Source organism: Polypterus senegalus, chromosome 1, assembly GCF_016835505.1.
Source record: "Polypterus senegalus isolate Bchr_013 chromosome 1, ASM1683550v1, whole genome shotgun sequence".
NCBI classification, from domain to species: domain Eukaryota; kingdom Metazoa; phylum Chordata; class Cladistia; order Polypteriformes; family Polypteridae; genus Polypterus; species Polypterus senegalus.
Genome location: NC_053154.1, coordinates 208,283,259 through 208,307,923, shown reverse-complemented (window position 1 = coordinate 208,307,923; position 24,665 = coordinate 208,283,259). Strand labels below are relative to the sequence as shown.

General features: G+C 38.5%; 1 protein-coding gene across 1 annotated transcript in view; it reads right to left on the bottom strand.

The window, feature by feature from the left end:
• Positions 1-24,665, bottom strand: part of LOC120538509 (pro-neuregulin-3, membrane-bound isoform-like) — an 822,431-nt gene that overhangs the window by 69,246 nt on the left and 728,520 nt on the right. Inside the window, exon 4 of the mRNA XM_039767928.1 lies at positions 15,992-16,018. Coding sequence (XP_039623862.1) covers positions 15,992-16,018 — 27 coding nt within the window. The remainder of the gene's footprint in view (positions 1-15,991; positions 16,019-24,665) is intronic.

Genomic DNA, 24,665 nt, shown 5'->3' with positions numbered 1-24,665 from the left:
CTACAACACAATATTGCCACGAAAAAGCCATAAAAAATTGTGGAGGATATTTGCGTTTTCTGCTAACAATTAATAGTTAGGCTCTAAGGAAAAATCCACAAACGACTGAGTCCGCGAACCCTGAACCATGACTTTGCGGGGGTCTATGGTAAACACATTGTTAAAACAGAAACGTTTTTCATGTTTTAGTAAGAATTTTTTTTAATTCAGCTTTATTCTCTCAGTTATGTTCACGGTCGCCCTGATCTGACACTGTTGTTTTCAAACAAAGTTATTGCAGAGGTGTACTCAGATGAGGATAAGGGTTCTACATCGGAGAAAGAGAACAGAAACCCTGCCCGCAAGAAACGTCCACTCATGCAGCTGCACCAGGCGTAAAGGCAAAAGATGGCACCGTTTGGATGCAGCAAGAGGTCCGGCATCATCCTGCCAATCAGTCTGCCCCACACCTGTCCTTCAATTAAGCAGCACGGCTCACCAAGGTATCATACAAAGTCCAGTTTGTGATTATGTGTTGTGATGGTCTTTATATAAAATCATTTATATTTTACTTATATAAAAGCCAGATCGAATGGTATTTACCTTGATTCATTTACTTAACTTCCTACAGCGTAAAGTCACAAGTAGACTGCAGAATTTCCTCTGTTTGATTAACAGGGGCATGCTCACAAAGTACATGTGTACTGAAGTGACTTTAGCTGCAGGTGGAAGCTCCACGCAACTTTTGTTATGGTTCTGCCTTCGCCCAGAAACGGTTTCATAAGCTTTACGACCTTAGTCTCAGAAAGTCTTTCTCCTGTGGGGTGACTGGGTTCTTTTCCTAAACAAGATCAAACACAGTTGCGTAAGGAGCTTCCACCTGCTCAAGTCTCAGCTCAAGTCTGTTTACCTATGTGTGAGTTGCCTGCAGTTGTATAGGGTAAGCCTAATGTGATAGAACTATAGAACTAAAATTCAGAAGTACAAAAGTCTTTTATCAGAATATAGCAAAAAAATGCACACACTAAAGGCTTGAGTTTCTATCCACAAGCTCAGATAATAAACTGTTCATGATAGTGATGTCTGTCATAAATTGCATTTTTCTTTAATTTTTTGTGCCTTCCCTGGAGTGTTTTCTAAAAATATACGTACATAATTAGTTTTTTTTAATCCAAGAATTCTAAATTTGACATTAATTTGTATCCAGAAGACGTGGTTTATAAATAGAATTATTTAATCCATCTTTTCAAGGGTGTCATTTTGTTCATCATGGCCATTGCCATGTTGTGGAGCACTTGTCGCCACTTATATATATGGATGACAAGCAAGTAATGCCATCCTATACAGCTGGCATGGCATGACTCAGTGATGTTTGTGAAATACCCAATCAATCAGCAAGTCCATGTTGTAAAGCTCCTGTGGTTAAAAACCTGAGAGTGGACAGAACTTGCAAAGTAGCAGGTAGAGCACAATTCCGCAAAGTCTTCCTTTGTAAAGCCGGTATCAGTTCAGCACACAGCTCCAAGAGGATAGCTCTTAGAACTTGAAATCAACTTAGAAGCCAGTCGTCATCCTCTGTAAATAGTCACTCTCTTGTAATTCTTCCATTTGCGATGTCTTCTAACAATGCTAAAGCAGCTATTGTAGTTTAAATAGTTTGGCCACTCTGTGTATCATTATATTGGTACAGAATAATTGCAATCAAGTGAATTAAATTTATAATCTATATGCAATTAATTTTGGTGTATTTGATAAATCCCACATCATTGATGTGAATTGGGAAAAGAAAGGTACACCAGAGAGAAACAGTAGTACTGCTTTAATCATGGGTGCCGCCCATTTGCAAAACCATGTAGAAACTTGCGTACGCATGGTGTGAGGCTGCCGTGAAAAAGTGCGTGGCTTTACACCAAGTTTAGTTTTTATACATCTCGAAGTGACCATGGAAATGGATATAGACAACATTTTTGTGCGTATGCACTGTTTATATATGGGGCTCATATTCTGCCACCAATTCCATTTGATTTGTAGCTTGTAAGACGTGATATTAACAATGTGTATTCACCTGAACTGAGAAGAAGAAAAATATTACATTCAGAACATGTCACAAGAGGACCAGACATTATTAATATTTATCATCCTTATACTACTCAATTGTTGTTTACCCTTTATCTTTTACTATAATTCCCCCTTAATCAAACAACAATTACTGGCAGCACATGAAGAAAAAACCTTTTGAAAATGTGGTGACAACAACCATACTGTTCAGTTTAAATGACAACATATGTTTATTTATGAAGTAATTCCTCCAAGTATTTTCCTAGCTTATATGTTCCTGTTATGTATGTCCTTATCTATTATCAAATGAGACAAGACACTTTCATGGAATGGAGTGCAAAATGAAACACCAGCCCAGGTTAGTGCATATTTTTAAAAAAGATGAGCTACAATCCTGTTTGGAGTGCTACTGTGAATGTTTATCTAAAGGCTATGGTAATTATAGACAATGGATATGACAAAAAAATATACCATTTATTTTTCTAACTAACAGTTTGCTTTTAAAATATATCATGGCAGAAGCTGGTTAACAATTAAACAGATGCAGGACAGAACTCCCCCCAATCACACACATATCAATGTTTGTATTTCAAGAGCATCAGCCTACAATAAGTGGATGTCTTGATGTTTGGAAAAAGCCCAGATCTTGAAGAAAAATGCATATAAATGATAGAGTGTGCAAGATCTACACAGAAGACTGTAAATCTGGGACTTTAACATCTAATAGAAGAGGCAAGCCGTGTGAGCATGCAATGCAAATAATTAAAAAGGTTATTTATTAAAACATAAATATAGTAGTAATTAAGCCATTTTGTTTTACCTGTGGAACTGATATACACATTTATCATGATAGTACACACAGGAAGAGAGAAATTTATAGAACACTAATGACATACGAAGTGATAATTTTAAACACCCAACTAAGTAACTATGCAAAAACACGTCAAACTTGTGAACTAATAATGAACAATATAGGACGTCAACAGTTCTGGGCCCGCATTTATCAAGCGTCTCAGAATTCCTATAAATTGAACAAAAGTCACACAAAGACATAAGAAGTATTTATGACGCGTCCTACACCTAGTCCTAGCTAGAAGTGAAAACTCACGTTTGAGAGAGAATGGCATTATGACGTCTCCAAACTCTAAGCTGCAAATTGGAATTCATGATGATGTTTTGCAGGTATCTGATACTAATGCTAAGGCTGCACCTTAAAGATAGCAATAATACTAATATTCAAAGTAGTATTAGTAGAAGAAGAAGGAAAACATAAGGATATTGTGCTAAACTACATGTAATTGTTGGCTGTTTTCTACAGCTTCAAGACTAATACTGTAATGAGCACTGAGAAGGTAAGACTTAGCCACTCACACCAAATGAGAGTAAAGTTAAATAACAGGCACATTTACTTAACAATGTCTGCTCCAGGGATTGTTCCCGCTATGCACTCAATGCTTGCTGGGATAGGCTTCAGCTTCCCCACAACCCTGCTCAGGATAAAGCAGGTTTAGAAAATGGATGGACGGATGGATGATCCCCAGATGAACTTTCAAATGAATCATCTTCCCACTGCTATGCCAACAGAAGAATCCTGGTAAACTAACAGTTACTGACACTAGCCACAGCTATTCTTTTTCTGAAGTCATGTTCACTTTTCCGGTGCCCCAGTCATCTTCCAGACTCGCAGTCCATGTCTTTCTCTCTCTCTCTCTCTCTTTCTCCACGATCCCACCTTATCTTCTGCAGTACACTATTTACCCAATGCCCTGGGTGTCTCTGACTGCCTTCTTGAGCTTTGTAAAGTGTAATATGAATGTTCCAGGGGTTCAGGGTATACATTGCTCAGCATACCTACTGTATGTAACATTTAGTGTCAATCACCCATGCAGTCCTGCTTCTCTTCAGGGTAATATGCTGGTTTCTACTGTGTAGTTTTCAACCATGTCCAGCTGTGTGTTGATGCCGTGATATCGTGTATAATTCACATAAGTTCAAGTTCAAAGTTTATTGTCATGTGCACAGTAAGGAAACACGTTTTTCTGTACAACGTATAAAGATAAACATAAATAATAAGTAGCAGAAAATTAACTATTCAAGTAGGTTGGATTTTTGTTTTCTTTAAGGCTATGATTTATCCATTAGTGCAAATATCCAAGAATTTCTTGACAGTCAGTCAGTCAGTCAGTCAGTCAATCAGTGATCTGTATAGTGTAGATTTACACTTATATTTGTATTTATACACATGATGTATAGAGTATTAGGATGGTCCACAAACTAACGCAAAGAGTTGATGTTTTTTGAATTATGTTCTGACAAAGCTTATTTTTGTCAATTACGGGTAGCTTGCTTTTACTGGTGACATTTTGGCCTGATTGTGAAACATTTTGAGGTCACTGCATTCTGAACATTTTATTTGTATTTTTACTATGTACATAGTTTTGTAAAGGGTTTTAATTAGCAAAATGATTAGCAAAAAAAACAAAAAAAAACAAAGGGAATATTCTAGTAACAGGGATAGCTCCCATTCTAGTAGTACATACAACTTTCTACAGTATTTTAGCCCTTTTTGATGACAGAGTTGCAGCAGAAATAAAGGAAAAGATGTAATGAGCCTGCAGCAGAGACCTTTCCACACATTGCTCGACGTCTTAAGCTGAAAAATGCATCTGGACAGCTGAAGTTGGAGGATCTGAAAGAACAAAGTCCTTCTTCAAAGTACTTAAAGGCAAAGAAAGTTGTTTCTCAGGATAAGATAATCCAGGTTTTAATGAAATGTATTAACTGTCTGCATGCATGGTGAAAATGAATGATGCTTCTGAAAGAAGAAGAAATCTTATCAGAAAGTACAAAAACATGCTGACAAAGGACACGGAAGAGAAACAGTTTATTCTTAGACTGGTTGCAAACCACCACAAGAATTTTCCAACTTTTTCAAAGACAGTGCTAATGTTGTAGATCTACTAGTGTGGAACTGTCAAATGGAGTGACCTCCAAATGTTGTTTATTTTAATAAAATTTCTGTGTATGTTATTAATATGATAAATAATGAATAATGATAAATAATGAAACTAGCCTTGTGGAAACTTGAATCTGTTAATTTTTTTTTTTTTTTTTTTGGACCATACAAATACAATTTATTGTCATACATGTGCACTTAGAAGACAGTTTACATGCTCAAAAATAAATGCTTCTTAGCCGAGCTAAGGAGTGGTGCTGTCCAGTAATATTCTCTCCTCTTTTCCCTCTGCTGCTCCTCAACAGAGCCCACCTCCTAATGACATCATTTCCACCTACCAAGATCCACCCTCCTGATGAAATCACTTCCAGTTCCATTTCCACAAGCTCTTCCTGTCTCCTGCATATATATCTGCCGTCTTACCTACATGTATCAGTTCCATTTTGAACTCCCTGTCTGTAAAGACATAATTTCAAGTATATGGGGTACAAAATCCCCAAACCTTTATGCTTGTTCCTGACTCTTATTATAATGTATATAATTGTATAATTGAAGACATCTGGTAGAATGTATACTCTATGCTGCATATTATTCATTATTTAGACAGTAGAGAGGTGAGTGACCGATCACACACTATAAAGTAAATTTAAGGGTACATTCCCAACAAAATGACACATAATATAAAGCTTTATTTTATTAACATTTTATAATAATTGTAACATTCAGAATGTTATGGTCAAGCCAGTGTTCCTCCTCTGAGTCATGTTTAAAGTTGTTTTATTCTCTTCTTTGTTTTCCTTTAATGATCATTCATTGTTTTTTATAATATTGTTTTGTTTGTATAGTATTTATTTAATTTTGCTTTTTCTATTCATTGTAGTCTGTTTAGTTATTTTGTAGTTTCTATGTGTGTTTTCCTGTTCTTTGATATTCCATGTATTTTGTGAGTGGTTCCCTAAGAGGCAGGGCCATTGTCCACCACCATTGAGAGACTGGTCCCAATCCAATAAAGGCTGATGGGAAATATTGCCTCTCGCCATTCATTGAATGCACTGGTGGATTTTGGTGACCATCTGAGTATTGTATCTTCTTGAGTTTTCATGTTTTGTTTTGTTTTTTTAATTCATTGTTCTGTTTTTTTTGCATTATTCTTGTGGATTTCTTATTCGGACTCATTTGCTTAGGACAGTTTGTAGACAGTTAGTTATTTCCTCTTTTTTTTCTTTGTGAGTGTTTGTAATTTTCCTGGGGTCAGGCTTACCTTGCAGTGAGACCTGGGGGCTCATGTATAAACGGTGCATACGCACAGAAATGTTGCGTACGAATGTTTCCTAGCTCAAATCGCGATGTATAAAACCTAAACTTGGCATAAAGCTACACACATTTCCATGATACCTCATACCCTGGCGTATGCAAGTTCTCCACTCAGTTTTCCAGACTGGCGGCACCCAGCATCAAAGCAGTGCTACTGTTCCTATTTGGTTACCCTTTCTTTTTCAGATCCACATCCCTGAAGCGGCTTTATAAATACACTGAAATTAACCGCATTGTTTATTAGTTTAATGCATCTGATTGTAATTAACCAGTAACAATATAATGGTCCACAGAATGGTCTAACTATTCCATATGCAATATTTGCTTTAGTATTGTTACTCTCACTGCACCTTCTTCCTCTTCTTGTAGGTGCTCCCGTTAGGGGTTGCCACATTCCATATTACTCTCACTGCACCAGTAGGAGTATTTATATTACTGTATCTGAGTGGGGAATCAATGTACAGACCTCACGGTTCAAAAACAGTTTCATCCCAAGAACTATAAACGTACTCAATCAGTCCATTAGGTGCTCCTTGTAGAACTGTTTGTACTTATAAGTACAATTACCTCACTGTAAACTTGCACTTCAGTTATAATATTGCACAACCTGAACCACTTCATAAAGTGCGTATTTACATATGATGATGATGGTTTTTAATATAAAATGCAGCAAAATATGTTTATTATATTATACAGATAAAACTTTAACTTCATTTAAATAATTCATATTGTTAATAATTAAACATGCCAGGACACGGTGCTGCAGCGCTAGCTAGGAGCTTGCGCTCCGTTCATGGATTGTTCCTGCCTCATGCTGTTTCTTGCTTGTGCTGGCACAACACTGGAAGAATAGATGGATAGAATAATTAAACAGATATTTCAGTTGTTTCAAGATATTTCAATGTTCCTTAAAAGATTTGAAGAATTGGCGTTCTAAGCTTACAGATGGCTTAACGTCTATTACAGAGATAATTGCATGGCAATTGGGTAAAGTAAGGACAGGAATTAGGGGTTAGTACGTTTGAAAGAGACAGTACTGCTACAATAAAGTTTTTCATCGAAGGTCGCGCATGGCGCAGCAAACATCTTGCGTGAGACATGAACAATCACTGCGCCACTGTGTTCCCATGTTTAATAACATGATTTAACTCCTATCATCATGAAAATGATATCACGTATACATCTCAGTATTTTAATTATTCAGAGAGCTGTAATATCACGAATGTAATGGATTCTGTGTCCTGTCGACGGAAGAGAAAGCCCGGAAGCACGTAGTTATTCACACACATAGAACACATAGAAGATCAAATACAAAACAAAGCATTTAATGTGCTACTTTAGTTACAATGGGATTTGGGAAACTAGAAGTTTATGATGTTCTACTTTAATGACAAAATAAATTACGTGATTAAAGTGGAAATTTCAAGATTAAAGTTGACATTTCGTGCTTCTTTCCCACTGTGTGCCTATTTTTTTTTGTCTGTACCCTAATAAGCTTTCACATGACACTCAGACGGTGGGCTACGACTCGCCTTTTCATGGCGACTTTGATATCTGACAACTTCTTTTTTATTTTGGGCACTGTGCGACTTTGTGAACTTGAGCTTTCGAGTTTCTCCGACACTCTGTCACTCGATCAACTTCCTTTTGTTTAAACCAACAATTAGTAAGTTTTTCCTTGCCTCCACTTGGTATTCGCTGAAATTCTTCTATTTTCCCCCGTGCCTTTCCCATTGTCTTTTTACATGAGGCTGAGCTTAAGAGCTATTTATATTGATTTGCATATTCAAAGATGCATAATTCTGGGAGGAGTTGGGGCGAGACAGCAGGTGTGTGCACGTGCGTTACTTTTCACACGGAAGAACATGGAAGTTTGCGTACGCACAGATTTATGCATCTGGATTTTTCTGTGCGTGTGCACATTCCTGCTTTTGTGCTTACGCCATGTTATGGTGTGAGTTCTATGCACGTTGTTATACATGAGGCCCATGATTTGTGGGCTTTTTTTGGAGGTCTCACTAATTCACTGTTTTGTGGGGTAGAGTAATTATAACACAGAATGAAAAATACACTGTGATCAAAAGTCTACCTGTACATATAGTAATAGACATGCCATTAATAGCTTTTGTGCAGCTGCATATTTACAAGAACACAAATCTGATATACTGATTGTGTGAATGAAAAGGAGGAAAACATTATTGTTACTGAAGAAGATATAAAACCAAAAGAATACAAAGAGGGAACCTACACCAGAATGCAGAGTTACAGCATATGTTATTATAGTTTGCTCACTGCTGTATTTGGAGCCTAGATGTATGCTAAGTCTTTATATTGACATCAACAACTGCAGTCTCTATTTACTTTAATTAACTAAGTGAACAGATATACAATTCTAGATGTTGAGGTCACCAAAAACCTTTCTTCAGTTAACAAAAGTTTAAAAATAGAAAATTAAATTACATAATCATACATTTGAATCTAATACTTCCATCCATTTTCTAACTTGCTTTTCCAGTTTAGAGTTGCAAGGAGCTGACAGCACTGGGCACAAGACAGGAAGGAGTTCTGAGCAGGGTGGTAGTCTATCACAGTAACACAATCATTAATATAAACAACAGCCATAAAAATGTCTGCAATGCATATCCACTAATTACATGTAAAAGCTAAAATGTTGAGCATGCTACTTTGTTGCTTAGCTCTGCAGGATGGAGCCTGCAATCGAATAAGACATCTGACGACCTAATTCTCCATAAGGTATTGATAAACAGGCCTGCATGTTAGACTATTTGTTCCATTTCTTAATTACCAGTTCAGTTTTTACTGCGGTTACAGTCCACAAGAGCAAATCCTGCAAGGAGATGTTTCCTTAGTTGTAAATCCTTAACCTTAGTCAGTTATGTTGAGTCCTGGACTTAAATCCTATGCAAAGTCCCAGAGTTCATAAGTTTTTGTTGTGTTTGCTTGTGTACTTCAATTGTCACCCCACACTGCAAATACATACTGTACATGTCAGCTTAAAATGGAGTTCAGGTTGGGCTAGTGTGATTGTGTGCAGTTCTATCACAGAAGATAGACTGGCACCTAGTACATGTATGGCTTGTTAGGCTCAGGCCCATGTGGCCACAAACTGGTTTAAAATGGATTTGCAGATAGACTATTAAAAAATAGCATGAAGAATGTTCTGAATAATTAAGTGTAATGGATATTTATTTAAAAATAATGAGTTTATACTTACAATACCAATCACGAACACCTTCTTTATCCCACTAAAGGCAAAACTAGAATGTATTTTTATGGTGCAGTATACACAAGGTATGCTGTGAATCGGGAATCATTATGTCAAATTATGTGAAATTGCTGCTGTAATGCAAGTAGGCAAGACGTCGAGTCTTACCAATACAAAAACAGACTGATTCATTTATTAATTCATCCAATAATACATTTATCTTTCCAAACCTGCTTATTCAAGTCGTAAGGCTGGCAGATTCAGTATTAGCAGTACTGGATACAATGTAGAAACCAGATAAGAAAACGGCATTAGTGTATTTGGCAATAAGAGCCAATGTAGCAAAATATATTTTCAGTAAAGTGATTTTATAGTCATACAGAGAGAGAAGTCAGAACAACCGCAAGCTGAGGATATTCAAGTAAAAGAGACATTTAATAAAGAGCAGTGAACTTTTACCATGATACCAGCAAAATAGGCTTGGTAAGCTGCCGTTTTTTTCTTATGCAATTGGGGCAAGAGTCTCAGTGAGCAGAGTACTGGATTTAAAAAGAAAAGTCCAATGCAGGTTTTCAAGATGTCTGTCCTAGTGGTGTGAAGGGAAGAAAATGCACGCTTATATGAGGTCAGTTTAGATTTGACAGCTAAATGAACTTCTGTGCCTGTAAGAGTAAGATTTTGACCATGGCAAACATAGGGAGAGTATTAAGATGCCTACAATTGCAGGATTTGAACCCAGGACCCTAGAGCTGTAAACCACCAGCAAGCATAGAAACAATAATATTGGCCAGAAATTATACTCCATATAATTCAAGGCACTTCTTGTATTATGTAAATGTAATATAACATTATATTCTACAAATCACTAAATTCAACTCAGGGTTGCTGTTTTACCACAGCAGCACTGGGCACAATCCGGGGACAGTCCATTGTGGGGGGATTTAGAACAGCTCATTAACCTGATATGCATTTCTTTGGTAATGGTGGCGGAAAATCAAAGTATACAATGAAACACTTTCACACATACTGTATGAGGAGAACATACAGACTCCACAAAGACAACTTGCTATCAGATTCAAACACATATTGTATCAAAGGAACATGAATGCCAACCAGTGCTGCATTGCCAACCCTATTTGTAAACATTGTAGCTGCCCAGAAGGAAGGACAGGAATCCTACATTTATCCCAGCCAAGAAGCCATTATGGAAGAATCAGGTGAACAGGCTCACGAGGAACATTTCATTCCCCCATACGGCAGGTGGCAGTGTTCCTCAGAGCTAAACCCAATCGGGACACCCGTACAGTAGCATGGGAGTTGGAGCCTGAGAACACAGCTCTATCGGGGTCTTTGGGGAGCACCAGAGGCCACTGCTGGGGAGGACTTCTGACGATGTGGGTTTGGCTCCATGATCCCCTCGCTATTCGGGAGCCCTTCAACCCAACACCGTCGGTAATGTCACCGATGAGCTAGACAGTTGAGGCAATAACAATTGAGCCAGGAATGGTAAAAATGTGCAAAAGTGCTTTTATTAAAATAGTCAACAAAACAAAGTGTTCAAATAAATAGTGCAGTGATCCAAAACTCTTCATTAAATAAATAATACATAAAAGAAATGTGGAGGTTAAAAACAATAGAAAAAAACAATCCTTTTAAAACGAGGTTAAAACGTTTCATGCGGAGGCAGTCTTTAAAAACCAATAACAAGCTCAGTGCTTTTTTCTTATTAACATTAGCATCTCACCTGCTTCTCCCATACGGGCACTTTAACAGGCGAGACGCTCTCTCTCTGCAGCTGCCCTTTTCTATCACAAACACACGTCTGGAGACCTCCCGATCCTGGCTTCGGTCTGGCACTCATCCCAGACCTGAGACTTGGACTCCTTGGCCTCCAGGACGCCCAAACCAAGGACTGCAACACCAAGTCTCGCGACTCCCGCTGCCTTTCCGGTCTTCTACGGCCAGTCGCCTTTCCCTGGTCACTCCCGCTACCTGATCGCTCAGCGGGAGTGACTTCAACTCCAATGCCTGGGTGTCGGCCTAACACCCAGCTTCCTCGCAGCTGCCCACGAGCGCTCGTTCGCTTGCCCACGCGCTCCGCGTGTCTGTCTCTCTCTTGCTTCCTCGCTCCCTATAACCTCCATCCTTTTCTTTCTCCTTTTTCTGATCTGTCTCCTCTTCTGGCCTCACTGCTAGCTCATCCCACCACTGCCACCAAATGTGACATTACCGACGGTGTTGGGTTAAAGGGCTCCCGAATAGCGATGGGAGCGTGGAGCCAAACCCACATCGTCACAGGACTGCCCTGGTTTCTGCATAACCTGTGAGTGCTTTAGATGACTTTGGATAGGAAACTGGAAGCAGTTCCTGGGAGAGCCCTCTGCCTCATTTAAATCGAGTCAGACTCGAGAAGTGGTGGGCAAAGCTCTTTTGGTGGAGGAAGGAGGATTGTGTATGGTGCATTTTGCTTTTGATTATATAAAGAAGGTATTTTGTCAATTAAAAAATCTTTATTGGAACATGGAAGTGTGTTCGGTACTGCTATGTCTGTGGTTTGGGATTCAGTAGTGCCCCCTATTGATTACAACATGGATAATAAAGGTTGCAGTAATAGCAGTCATGAAACCTCCCGCTCCACTTTGGTGGTTACATAAAGCAATATGTTATTCCATTACTTTGTTTCAATACTTTGTTCCTGAATTACTGAGTACTAAGAACTTGGTCCAAATTAGAAAGGAATTATATAAATACTTTTATGATTCCTTACACCGAAATGACTCTGTATTAGAGTGATTAGTTATTTGTTTTAAAGCATCAAAAAGAGTGCCGTTTGTTTAAAATAATGACAAAACCATCCAAAGTACAGGCCTCATTTCACAAACTGCTGCTGCTGCTGCAGCTGGGTCAGACATCTATCACTTTATTCCAACAGAAAAAAATGTCTAGAGAAGCAGAAACAATAACCAAGGAAAGGGTCTTTCTTTTAGAACAATGGATGCATGTCTTTGCGATCCATAAGTGGCTCTTACTCACACAGCCTGTCATCAGTAAAAAAAATGAAGACAGTTAGCGCTCAGCCAAGTTTATGCCTCTGTTTGCACAAGGAGGACTGAGTCACCGAGTGATATAGATCTGGGTCATTGAAATTTGTCAGGAGCAAAGTGAGTCTCTAGCATGCTCATATGAAAAGAAATTCAACTGATGTTAGGTTCAAGGTCTGGTGACCCACCAGAATTCAGTGTGAAAGTTAAGCAAACCCCCTCTTAAACAATCATTCCCTAAAGACCCTGAAGCAGAAAGAAGAATTAATAAGTAACAGCCATTATGTATGGCCTGAGGTCATACATCAGCAGTGCTTATATCTTCACACTCCCAACAGAGCCCTAATAATTTTACACGTGCCTAAGCTAAATGATTTCATTTAAAACCCCTGACTTAGCTGAATGAATTCATATGAAATACAGCTGGGGTCCCTAAACAGCTTCATCTGCCTGCTCATGTACTGGATGCCCAAGGCCACTTGAAACATCTCAAGTCATTTTTTGGGGTTAGATGTAATGAATATCTATAGTGTTGTGCTTTATTGAGGGAAGAAATTTATTTTTCTTCTTCTTCTTTTTTACAGAACTAAAGACTGAGATGTGTTTCTGTTTTATCACAACATAGAATCTCATATTCAATTTGCTTTATGGCTCCTTAAAGTAAGGTAGATGACAAGAAGATATTCTTCACTGGTAGATTGATATTCTCATCAGGGTTCATACAGCAGGGTCCAATGGCTTCTCTATAAGTACTATATCTCTGTATGAGCCTATAATGAGTAGCGTTCTGGCCTTGTGGCTTACATTACACGATGCCCTAACCGCTGACCCTTGGCCTCTGTATGTGCAATCTAAAGGACAGACCTGCTATCACAGCACATCTACTTTCCCCATGCCATGGGTTGCCTTGTCAACAACACATCTCTCTTTCTCTCTCTCCATCTCTCTTACTGCAAAATACAGTGTGTTTCCATGGATACCAAGGTGCATTAAAATTCAGGAATGAGCAAAAGGCACTGCGAGAAGCAGGGCGACAGAAAGAAAATAGAACTGCAAGAGATGGGAAGGAGTGACCAGGGACCTTAGCCCCCTTTTTCGTGAGAAGCTCCATTCAAATGTTTAAACCTCACTAAGTATCCCAGACATGGATTTGTAAACATCCATCTATTCATATATCTTTAGATCTAATTAACCTAGTTCGGCGTTGCGATGAGTTTATCACAGAAGAATCAAGACATGCATGTAACCCACCATCACTTACTGTATAAGCCAATTCTGAGTCACCATTCAACATAAGGGAAAACAATTGCTGACACAAGGAGAGCATGCAAATGATACACTGAGAGTATCCATTTGCAAATGTATCATATTTCCACTTAAGCTTGGACTGGTGCACTATCCAAGGTTAGTTTCATCATTTGTACTTAAGGCTGGTGGGATAAGTGGTGTCTCTTTGCAAGCTCCAAAGGTTGGCCATACACTATGCAATTTTCTCATGTGTATAACATCTGTAATTTCTGCCGTGCACTCACACTTAATGACTTACTTGCAATGTTAGTCAACTGGTGGTAGTATGGGCTCACAGAATGCTAGAGGCCTTTAGAGCAGTCTTATATGAAATTGCTTGATGAGGCCATTGAGGAGGCACACATTACACTTACAATTGAACACTGTGAAGAATGGTGTGATATTTCACTGTATCTCTATTTTTACAATAGGCTAACTTTCCCTAATCTTGTTATCAGTATTCACCTGGTTAGTCTGTATGTTTTGATCAGTGAACTTAATTACTTATTCTAATATGTTAAAAGTACAAACATGAAGTGCTGATGGGAATTTATAGATGATTGCCAATTTTCCTCAGGATTACTTCTTTGAAGACACAGTCATATTTCTCAGAGGAAACATCATACAGCGGGTAGCTCTCTTGCCATAGCATGACCCTTATGTCCATAAACATTTTTCAGCAGTGCTTGCAAAACACTGAGACGCTTCCTGATTGGTCGATGGGAATTGAACCACAGAATCAGTTTGCATGACCTCTCAGACTTGACAAACTCATGCTGACATTGCCCAAATATTTTTGACATTTCAAACAACTATTGGAAGCCCATAAGCTACTCAGCTCAGGTCTTGCAGATAGTGACATTACAATGTTCGATGCCTTTCCCACTCAGAAGCTCAAAACTTGGATTAACATTATATAGTGTGTGCCTACCCAAAACTGGATAAGCGGGAAAGAAATCATACAAATGGATTAATTCCTAAACTACTAAGCATGACTTTCATACAGAATGGATTTTATGAACATGAACATGCACATGAATATGGTTTAGATAGGATGTTGAAATATTCACTGATCACTCAATATCCAGAACATCTGTGCTTGTCGATAGAGGATTATGGAAGACACAGTGACTGAATGAAGACCTTTGCAGTGATGTGTCCATAATTTGTGTGCAATGGTGTTTTGTTTTTGTAATGGAAAAATTAAATTTCAAAAATAAGTAGAGGTATAAAGAATACAGTACATGTGGACCAAACACTACAGCACTGAAAAACAAATTGGGATCACTGCATCCCAAGGGTGGACTACTCTAGATTAACACAATTGTGTCCACCCTCCTCAAAGTTTTCATATGTCTGAAAATAAATTTCATTGGATAAAGTTATTCAGAGCACAGATTGGTCCATTTCTGTCCAAAATTACAGTTACAGTGTACTTTTACTTTACAGTTTATGGTGTTGCCCCCCTTAGTGACCTTTGGTAAGAATACTAAAAATGGATTGCTTTTGAACATGGATGTTATTTCAAAGCTAAATGTAACTTCTGCAGTTTGCACTCATTTCAGTTTCAAACCAAATGATAAAGGAGAGCCAGAAGACTTGAGGCAATTTGTTGGCATGGCTTTAAAAAGGTAACAGTCTGAAGACCCCCTTAAAACAGAATCATCACAATGCGGCTGATCAGTTGATGCCCTCTGCTTCTTTGTCACAGATCTCAACATCTTCATCAGGGCATTTATGATTTCTTTTTATAAGCAGGTATAGACGTTTATTTTAAAGAAATTTTAAGAATTTAAATAGAAAAATATATACCTTATACCTCTGCATATTCATTAGACTACCATTGGTATTAGAATTATTTGTACTGCTTAAATAAAAATGTATATTGTTTGTTTAAATAAAAAACACACTGTTGTTGTAAAAAAACAAGTTAAAGATTTGTTTGAATGAAAATTATCGACCACAATAATACCTTATAGACCCTCGCCAGATAACACTGTTATAAACCATCTACTGTCAGTATTTTCTGCTAGTTATTTTAGTAAGATAAATGGCCTACCGGCCCCACCATATATGTGTGTAATATACATATTACCAATGTGTAATTAATGATAAAAAAACATTTCTTACCCATAAACTCAATACCATGGTGGTCTGCTGCTCCAGCAAAGGTAGGCAGGAAGAGAAGAAGAGATTGTTAGATAAGTCAGATTCACTTGCTTGTCTGTAAGGAAGAAGACAAGATCATTATCATCCTGAAGAAAACAATTAACAGCTTTCAAAATTTGGCCACTCTGATACCCAGTGCCCTATATAGACCATAGGCATGATTACATGTCTACAAAAAGGTGGCTAGGGACACCTTATGGTTCCTCGTTTTTTAGAATTTGCACCAAAATACAGAATTGCCCCTTTCCTCTTCTGAAGCTTTTGATGTATTTACAGCATGCACAAGTTGTCAACTAGGAATGATCTCTTTCTATTCCCACTGACCGTTAAGTTTTATAAAGTTGTTCCAGTATGGTTTGTGTCTATTAACTTTAAAATGTAACATAAAAAAATCTGTAGCATTTTCTTTTTTCTTTTAAAAACTGACTGCTGCTTTTTAACAAACTCTTAATAAAAGAAACCAAACCATCCATTCATCTGTCAATCCATTTAACTCACTAACCAGTCCAGTGTTACAGGCGCAAAGAGAAACGCAAACTAGCAGGGATATCTCAGGAGATATCTACTCACACACACACACATACTCATTGATATTGTATTGCTTTGTGATGTGGAAGGACATGTGCAAACTCAAAATGTGCAGTAATTGGGACTGCATTGAACCACAGCCTCCTGGAGAGGTGTAAGCCACCGTCAACCACTAGGCCATCATACCATCACAACTACAGTATATCTACAGCAAAGAGGAAAATCTACATAAATAGAATCACAATCTGTTAGTCTGTTTGTCAGTCACGAACACCATAAAATTTCATAACATTTTACATTGGATGAGCTTGATGCCTGAGGTCTCCATGACTTTAAACAAATCCAAATCATATTATGTGATATCATCTATTGTTAAATTCTGTTAAGTACATGTAATATTTTTATTTTTATACTGTATTGAGGATTACTTCTGTTCTGTTCTGTGTACTGTATTGTATTGGCCCCCTTCTTTTGACACCCACTGCATGCCCAACCTACCTGGAAAGGGGTCTCTTTTTGAGTTGCCTTTCCCAAGGTTTCTTCCATTTTTTCCCTACAAGGGTTTTTTTGGGAGTTTTTCCTTGTTTTCTTAGAGAGTCAAGGCTGGGGGGCTGGCAAGAGGCAGGGCCTGTTAAAACCCATTGCGGCACTACTTGTGATTTTGGGCTATATAAAAATAAATTGTATTGTATTGTATTGATGGCCCTGAGGCCCTGTGCTGACAATCGGAAGGTTTCTTGTTCGAATCATGTAAATGCCAGAAGTGATTCCACTCCATTGGGCCCTTAGCCTACAATTGCACCATTCTGGGTATGATGTTAACCTGTATCCAGCACTGTAAGCAGGTCCTCCAACTTGAAGTGAGAATTTGGGTGTTGGTGGCAAGTTTGGCACTTTAGCCACTGTAAATAAAACCATACACTGTTCCATTCTATTCAAGCTAGTGTGTTGTTGAGGTGTCACCCATTGCACAGCTGCACTCGGGTCCTAATTTGGGATCCCGAGGTGCTTTGTCATGTGGTGGGTGTGGCAATGTATGGTATCAGTTCATGCTCCCAACCTCCTCCTCCTTTATATATGGCTTGTGTCCAACTTAAAATATAGGCTATAGGGCATATCAGGGAAAGGGGTTGTAAGCACTGGGGGAAACCAAAAAACCAGCACTGATATTGAAACTATAATTCCCACCAAGAGAGTGCTAGGGCTGATGAGAGGACACATTATTATCAGCACACACAAAGATGCGTACCAAATCAGGATCTGAACTACGACTGCAGGTGCAACATTTTCTTCTCAGAAATTTGGATAACTATTTTACTATCTCTTTGGATTATAACTTTCGTCTAAGAGTACTTTTGTTTCATTGTAGGTTGTATTTAACCATGCTGAATTTACAAACGATTTCCTGTTCATTTTCATTTACATCCCTTTCTGATAAATGTATGGGTACAAAAGGAGTGCAAAAGTTTTAAAATTCAAAACCTCCCTTTTTGTAAGCTTTCTGGTTGTGAAATTACATTCAAAACAAATGTTAGCATCCATACTGTATGAGAAAAAAAACTCAGCTGTTTCACTCACCACTACCTGTTATTTTAGCATATTATGTTATACATAACCAATGAAACGAGATTAAGGCCACCAGAGAAGGACAGCGGTGGTCTACTTCATGTTGGTTAAACATAGACATATTAATTGCATTGTTTATCAAAGTGAAACCTTACATTTTTTAAAAAAAACAATGCTAATCAAGTCAAGTCAAGTCGGGGAGCATGCACTGGTACAGTGCGTTGCCACACCCACTACACAACGAAACAACTTGGGATCCTGGTTTGCAACCCCCCAGGCAGACACATGTTCCAGTCCCACCCTCCGGAAATGACCCTGTATCTGCCACAGCCAGGTGTTACATGTGTGACCCCTTGGCCTGGTCCAGCCACTCGAGTCCCCAACAATGAGGGTCTTACGAGTCAGATCACCCTCGGGGAAACGTGCCACATGGCCGTACTGCCGTAACTGACGCTCCCTCACAATGCAGTTAATGTGCCTCTTTGTATGCCTCTATATCATTATTAACTGTAATAGCGATATGCCACAACGAAACAGAATGAAACTAATTTTTTTAGTGCATGTCAAGTCACGGTACAGAGTATGGTAGAAAGAGAATGACTGAGGTTGGCATTAGACACTTTTACTGTTTTTTATTGTTGATATCTATTTAAGTTAATTTAATGATAAGGCACTTACCTGTATAATGTTAGGCTTATATAGAAATGCAGTGTTGTGATTTGTAACAATTTTATATTAAACTTGAATGAATCAACTTTATAACCAAGGGGCTCTACCCACTGCTCGCTTCGCTTACCTACACGCTAGTCTTTTCCCAGATCTGCCGCTTGCATCGAATCGTGCTGTGCTTTTGGATAAACATAAATATCAACTCTGCCTTTGATATCTCTATCTTTTGAAACTATTATTGCTGACAATTCGTCACATGTTGGTTTATTATACAGTATATGTGAGAGTGATCTTTCAGATTCATATAAAAATCCAAGAAAACGTCTTTGTCTCTGTTTTTCAGATAAATTTTGTGTAAAGTGTAATACTCGTGGATGTATGCATTTGTATCCATTATTGGCGTAGAATTTCTAATACATCCGATCGTTTAACTCTCTCAATTCTATGTTGCATCGCTTCTCTGTGATCATAAATATAAACCTGACCGAATTGTGGTTTCTTTGAAATTAAACTTGAAGTAGCTTTAATTGTTATAGGACCACAGATTCTCATAACATATGGTCCTGAATGATGTAAATGTACGTTTTGAGTATTGAATGACGCTAACACGAACAGGTTATTGTAGATTCGGATATTTTGCCTGTAGTGTTTGTGGATTTCACTTTCACCAAATAACAATTTTTTAATTCTCGTGGATACGCCTCTTCATTGGGAAGAAACACTACTTTTCCCTAATGGCAACACAAATTGGATGATCTAAAAGTCTCTGACTTAAACTTTAAAGCCGAACAATATCTACATACTCTGTCATATCACCTATGTCCATATATTCGATCTCTTTTTGATGTTCCGTTATTTCACTGTGTAACAATTTCCATTTGTTAGCACTAATGCAATCTTTACTATCAGTTTTTTGAGACTTTTGAATTTTAGTACTTTAATAATCTCTAACCTGCTCTGCATGTGTATTGCGCCAACATTTTTGAACTTCTTTACGACGTTCCACTTGATCTTCTACTCTTTGTCTTTTATTTCCGGCCCCGGGCGTGGTTAAATCTCTTGGCACAAAGACTCATCTCGCGGGATTGAAATTACCTTTCTGAAAAAGTCTTGTCTCGTCCCAGGATAAAAAGTCTCATTTCGTCTCAGGATTTTTTTATATAATAGAGAGACATCATTAAATACCAGCAACGCTGTCCTGTATCACAATAACATCGAGACCTGCAGTGACGTTTATGAACCCCCAACAAAGCATTCCCCCCTGACCAGACCCCCCGTCTGTAGATACTTTCTATGGTCTATGGACTCAGTAATTCAATAACACATCCAGTTTACTAATGTGTGAATAAGCATCTATTTGTGAAATCACACTAACCAGAAAATACAAAGAAGCTACATTAGTGGTTTCACTTCAGAAAGGAGTCACAGCAATTATGAAATCCAAACATACACAAAAAGAAAAAAAATCTCAAATAATGAGGGCAGAGAAACTGATAGTCATCAGCGAGGCAGTGTAGATGACGGATGGGACATTTGCATTTCAGCCAGCGACAAAAAAAAGGGTCAACATTTAAAAACCACATAAATATTTGCTTTCTTACCTTAACCCATTAGGCAAATACACCCATGTAATGCTGGGTACTTTGGATAGTAATAATAACACTTTTTTTCTTTTCGTAAAAATCTAAATATTATTTTAAATGAATGTATGAGTTTAGCCTGATTGCTGTCTGTGTGAAGTTTGCATGTTCTCCTTATTTTTATGCATGGTTTCTTTTTCTCTTTGTTTAAAGATTTATACTTTAATAGGCGTTTCAATTGCAAAATGGGTCCTTTGTAAACACCTATGTTAGTATGTTCTGTAATTGTCTCATCCAGGTTTGTCTCCTGCCTTGCATTCAGAATAACCTAAAATTCGATTAAGTAGATTCAGTCAATAGCTGGATGAAGTGGATGCTTTCTCATTTCCTTTACTCTAAGCAGTTGTGTGTGGTTTTCAGTGACAAAGAGGTCCAGGTACAAATAACAATGCTGGGTGACATTCATGCAAGCTGCTCATTGCAAACTACCAGCTTTTAGAAGCTGTTTAAAAGATAAATAAGAGGACAAATGAACAGGGAGATGAACAATTTCTTCAAGATACAAAGAAACAGCCATATTTCTCACTTTATTTTACATTTCAAACTATGGGGTCAGTGAGGGTCTACAGAATGGTAAAAAAGAAGTGTAATTAAATGTAGAATTTAATCAAATGCTGTATATTGGATGAGGAAATTAGTTGTGGGGAAACGAGTGGTGCTGAGAGACCCACCAGGGCTGGTGACCAAGAACTTTACTCTGCTTGATGGATCTATTCATCCATTCATATTTATAAAGTATTTGTCCAAGTCAGGTTCACAGGATGCCAATGTCTATCTGGGCAGAATTGAGCACCTGACAATAACCAATCTTGGACATGACCCTGCACATTTATCCCACTAACACATTCATTTATACTGAGCTAATTTACTGTTGACCATGAACCTAAAGATAACTGAGACCTAAAAACCTTACTAGTTCCACTGCTTTTGCCTGTGTCTCGCCGTTGTGAGCCACATGACCAATCACCATGCAGTATAACATTTCTAAGTGCGTCACAAGCTGCCGCGTTACCCTGTAATTGACATCACTGCTAATCTGCATGTCGGAGATTTCCCCTCAGGATCAAACAAGAAAGAAATATTGTGACTATTGAACGACACATGCTTCTCTGACAGGAGTGTGTTGCCTGGCTAGAAGCTCAAGCAGAGCACTCATGCACAGCTGGAGATAAAACAGCAGGGCCAAAGGTACCTGCGGCATAAAACAATAATCACGAGCAACACATAGATTCCAGAGCCTTCCATAAGAAAAGAGGTAGAGAAAAGACAACACAGGGTTTAGACAGACAGACAGATGGACTTAATTGGAACAAAAGGTTTTGACAAACCTGCTGATTAACACATACACACACACATGCACAACCATGCAAATGAGCCTCCATTAGAGCTTAGCATCAAAGACATAAAGCAACTGAGAAAGTGACAGACAACAAGAAGAGAAATAGAATAATGGAAAGGAGCAGCTTGTTTCCTTGCCTGGTATCTATGGTTGCTGTTCTGTTATGGGGTTTGCATGTTCTCCCCATCTCTGGGTGACTTTTTCAGTTTTACTTCCACTTCCTCAAGATAGTTATGTTTAGATACTGGACAATTCTAAAATGGAAGTGTGAGTGACCTGGCCCTGGGCTGAGCGGGTGCCCAGTTTGGAGCTGTTTCCTGCCTTGAGCCCATTGCAACATCCAGATTCCCCTGAACTGGATTAAGTGTCTTGTTTTCTATTTAACACTTTGCAGTATACCTTGAATACACAGTATTTATTTTTAGATACTTACATTTTTTGTGTACTGTATATGCAGGGATTAATGAATCAGCTTTAGTGTGGCTTTTTTCTCTTACCTTGTATGATACAGAAGCTTTTTTTTTTTTTGCAATGTATGTATCCATCCTTAGAGATATACTTCGGAAACAATGGCAGGTGGGAGGCTCACTAGTGTACTATGCTTATCAAACTTTAAGACAGGTATCATAGAGAAGCTCAGGGAGGACAGACACCTGGGGAACCAAAAGGTAAAAACATGTATAAACTTGAATTTCAGCATAATAAACCATGGGACTTGCAATCTTTCTTATTTTTAAGCGGATGATGTCAAAAATATTACTACAGGGATGACTGGCTTGTGGCAGCCAAGCATTCCCAAAGATATTGGCTTTTGACCCTTTAGTGACAGCTCTTCCTGTCATTGCAAAACTGGACTGTCCAAGAATTGCACCAAGTGAAGCAGCATGTTGGAACAACTTCACCAGGACTGTTTTGTGGTACTTCACCTCTTCTTGTATTTGCAATACTGACTGTCTAGGGTCTTTATCAATGAAAAATTCTCCAATGCTTATATCACGTCTATCCGGCTCTGAGTGACACACATTCATTTTTCCAAAAAGTCTCCATTGACATCCACTGTACTCTTCCATTTCTCCATTTCTGCCTTTCTCTACGCTAGTTTTTTTTCATCCACCTTTTTCCTCCTCCTTCTACTGATGTCTTCAATGAACTTTCCAAATTAGGACTTTAACAGCCATCTTACAGGTTTCTGTTGTTTTTCTGTTTGCCTTTTCAGCATGGAAATAACTTTTTGCAAATTTTGTTTTTATTATTAACTAATGAAAAATGAGTCAAATACAGGTATTTATGGAACAACATATTTAACTGTATTGAAGATTTATTTTTGGAATTTTAATAATATCATATATTTTTATATATATATCATATATATATATATATATATATATATATATATATATATATATATATATATATATATATAATAATGCTGCCGTATGCCTCTGACTTATTTGAATCCCTTCATTGATTATTGTTTTTTTTTTGGAGCATGTCCTGCACATTTCTGCATGGGGTTTTCTCTGGGTACTCCAGTTTTCCTCCCAGAACTCCACTGCCATGAGTGCTGGACTAGTTGGTTGTTTCAATCTGGCTTGGTGTGTTTTTGTGCATGTATGTGAGAGGGGGGACTGTATAGTACTGGCACTCTGTCCAGGGCTATTTCATACATTTTCCATGGTGCTGCTGGGAATAGCTCCAGCTTCTCTGGAACCATGAATTGAAGAGCAGGTTGGAGAATGTTATGTCACAACCAATTGTGGTTGATGTGAACTCATTTTTTCTTCCAATTTAGAGGCAATTTCACGATTAAAGGTCTTAAGGCAAGGGTTTCTCAAACATTTTTCTCACAACCCACTCTTAAGCTTCTTAGTGCCTTTGACACCCATTCCTTGACAACTGGCAGAATGATGCCCCCTTCTCTTGAAGATTCATCCCACAATTGTCATGGTATGGTGGGACCCGTCGAGAATTGCTTGCAACCTTCATAGTGGAGTGTAGGAGAAGAACAGGAATCCCAGCTGGGAAGGAGGATGCTTTATTACCTGGACAGGAAGACAGAGAGGAGTGATGGAGGATTGGCTGGTAGGACGAGAAAATAACTTTGTGCCCAGCCAGTATAAAATAATGGACAGACCAGTGGAAGCTGAGAGTTGGGAGCTGTTCCATCCCCCATGCGTCAGGTGGTAGTGGTCCTTATATGGTAGTCTAATTGGGACACCTGCAGGGGTGCTTGGTACTTGGAGTCCAGAATTGCAACCCTGTCGGGATCCCTGGGTACCAATAGAGGGTGGTGCAGAGAACCTACCTACTTTCTGTATGGCCCTGAAGTGCTTCCAGGAAGACATGGCGTGGCACCAGAAACATTTCTGGGTCTGGCCCAAATGGAAGCCCGCTGCCTTACATCAATGATTTAAATATAATTTATTTGAACCCAAAAGTGTACTGGGCATTGCTGTGTCTGAGGTTTGGGGCCTAGTGGCACCATGTGGTGGTTACAGAAGCAATGTTGATTGCTTAATCAACCATCAGTGACTCACCGCAACACATTTCCATTAAATACAATTGTGAGTCATGATTCTACAGCAACTTAAGAACAGCAACCTGGGACCCATTTTGGGGTCGTACCCCATACTTTAAGAAACTGCCACCACATTATGGCCATCATTCCTCTTCAGATGACGCCTAAACTATGTTTTCTTTCATTTATACATGATCATTGCTGTCATCTGTCACAGAAGGGAAGAAGCCTGTAACCCAGGCAATTATGGACCACTTCCACAGTTGTCTTACTGGTTAAAGTCAGGAATTATATCCTACTGGCCAAAGGACATTTTGACTGACTGTGAGCATATATGGAAAATCATTACACCTCCCTGTGCTCCAATTTCAGGAA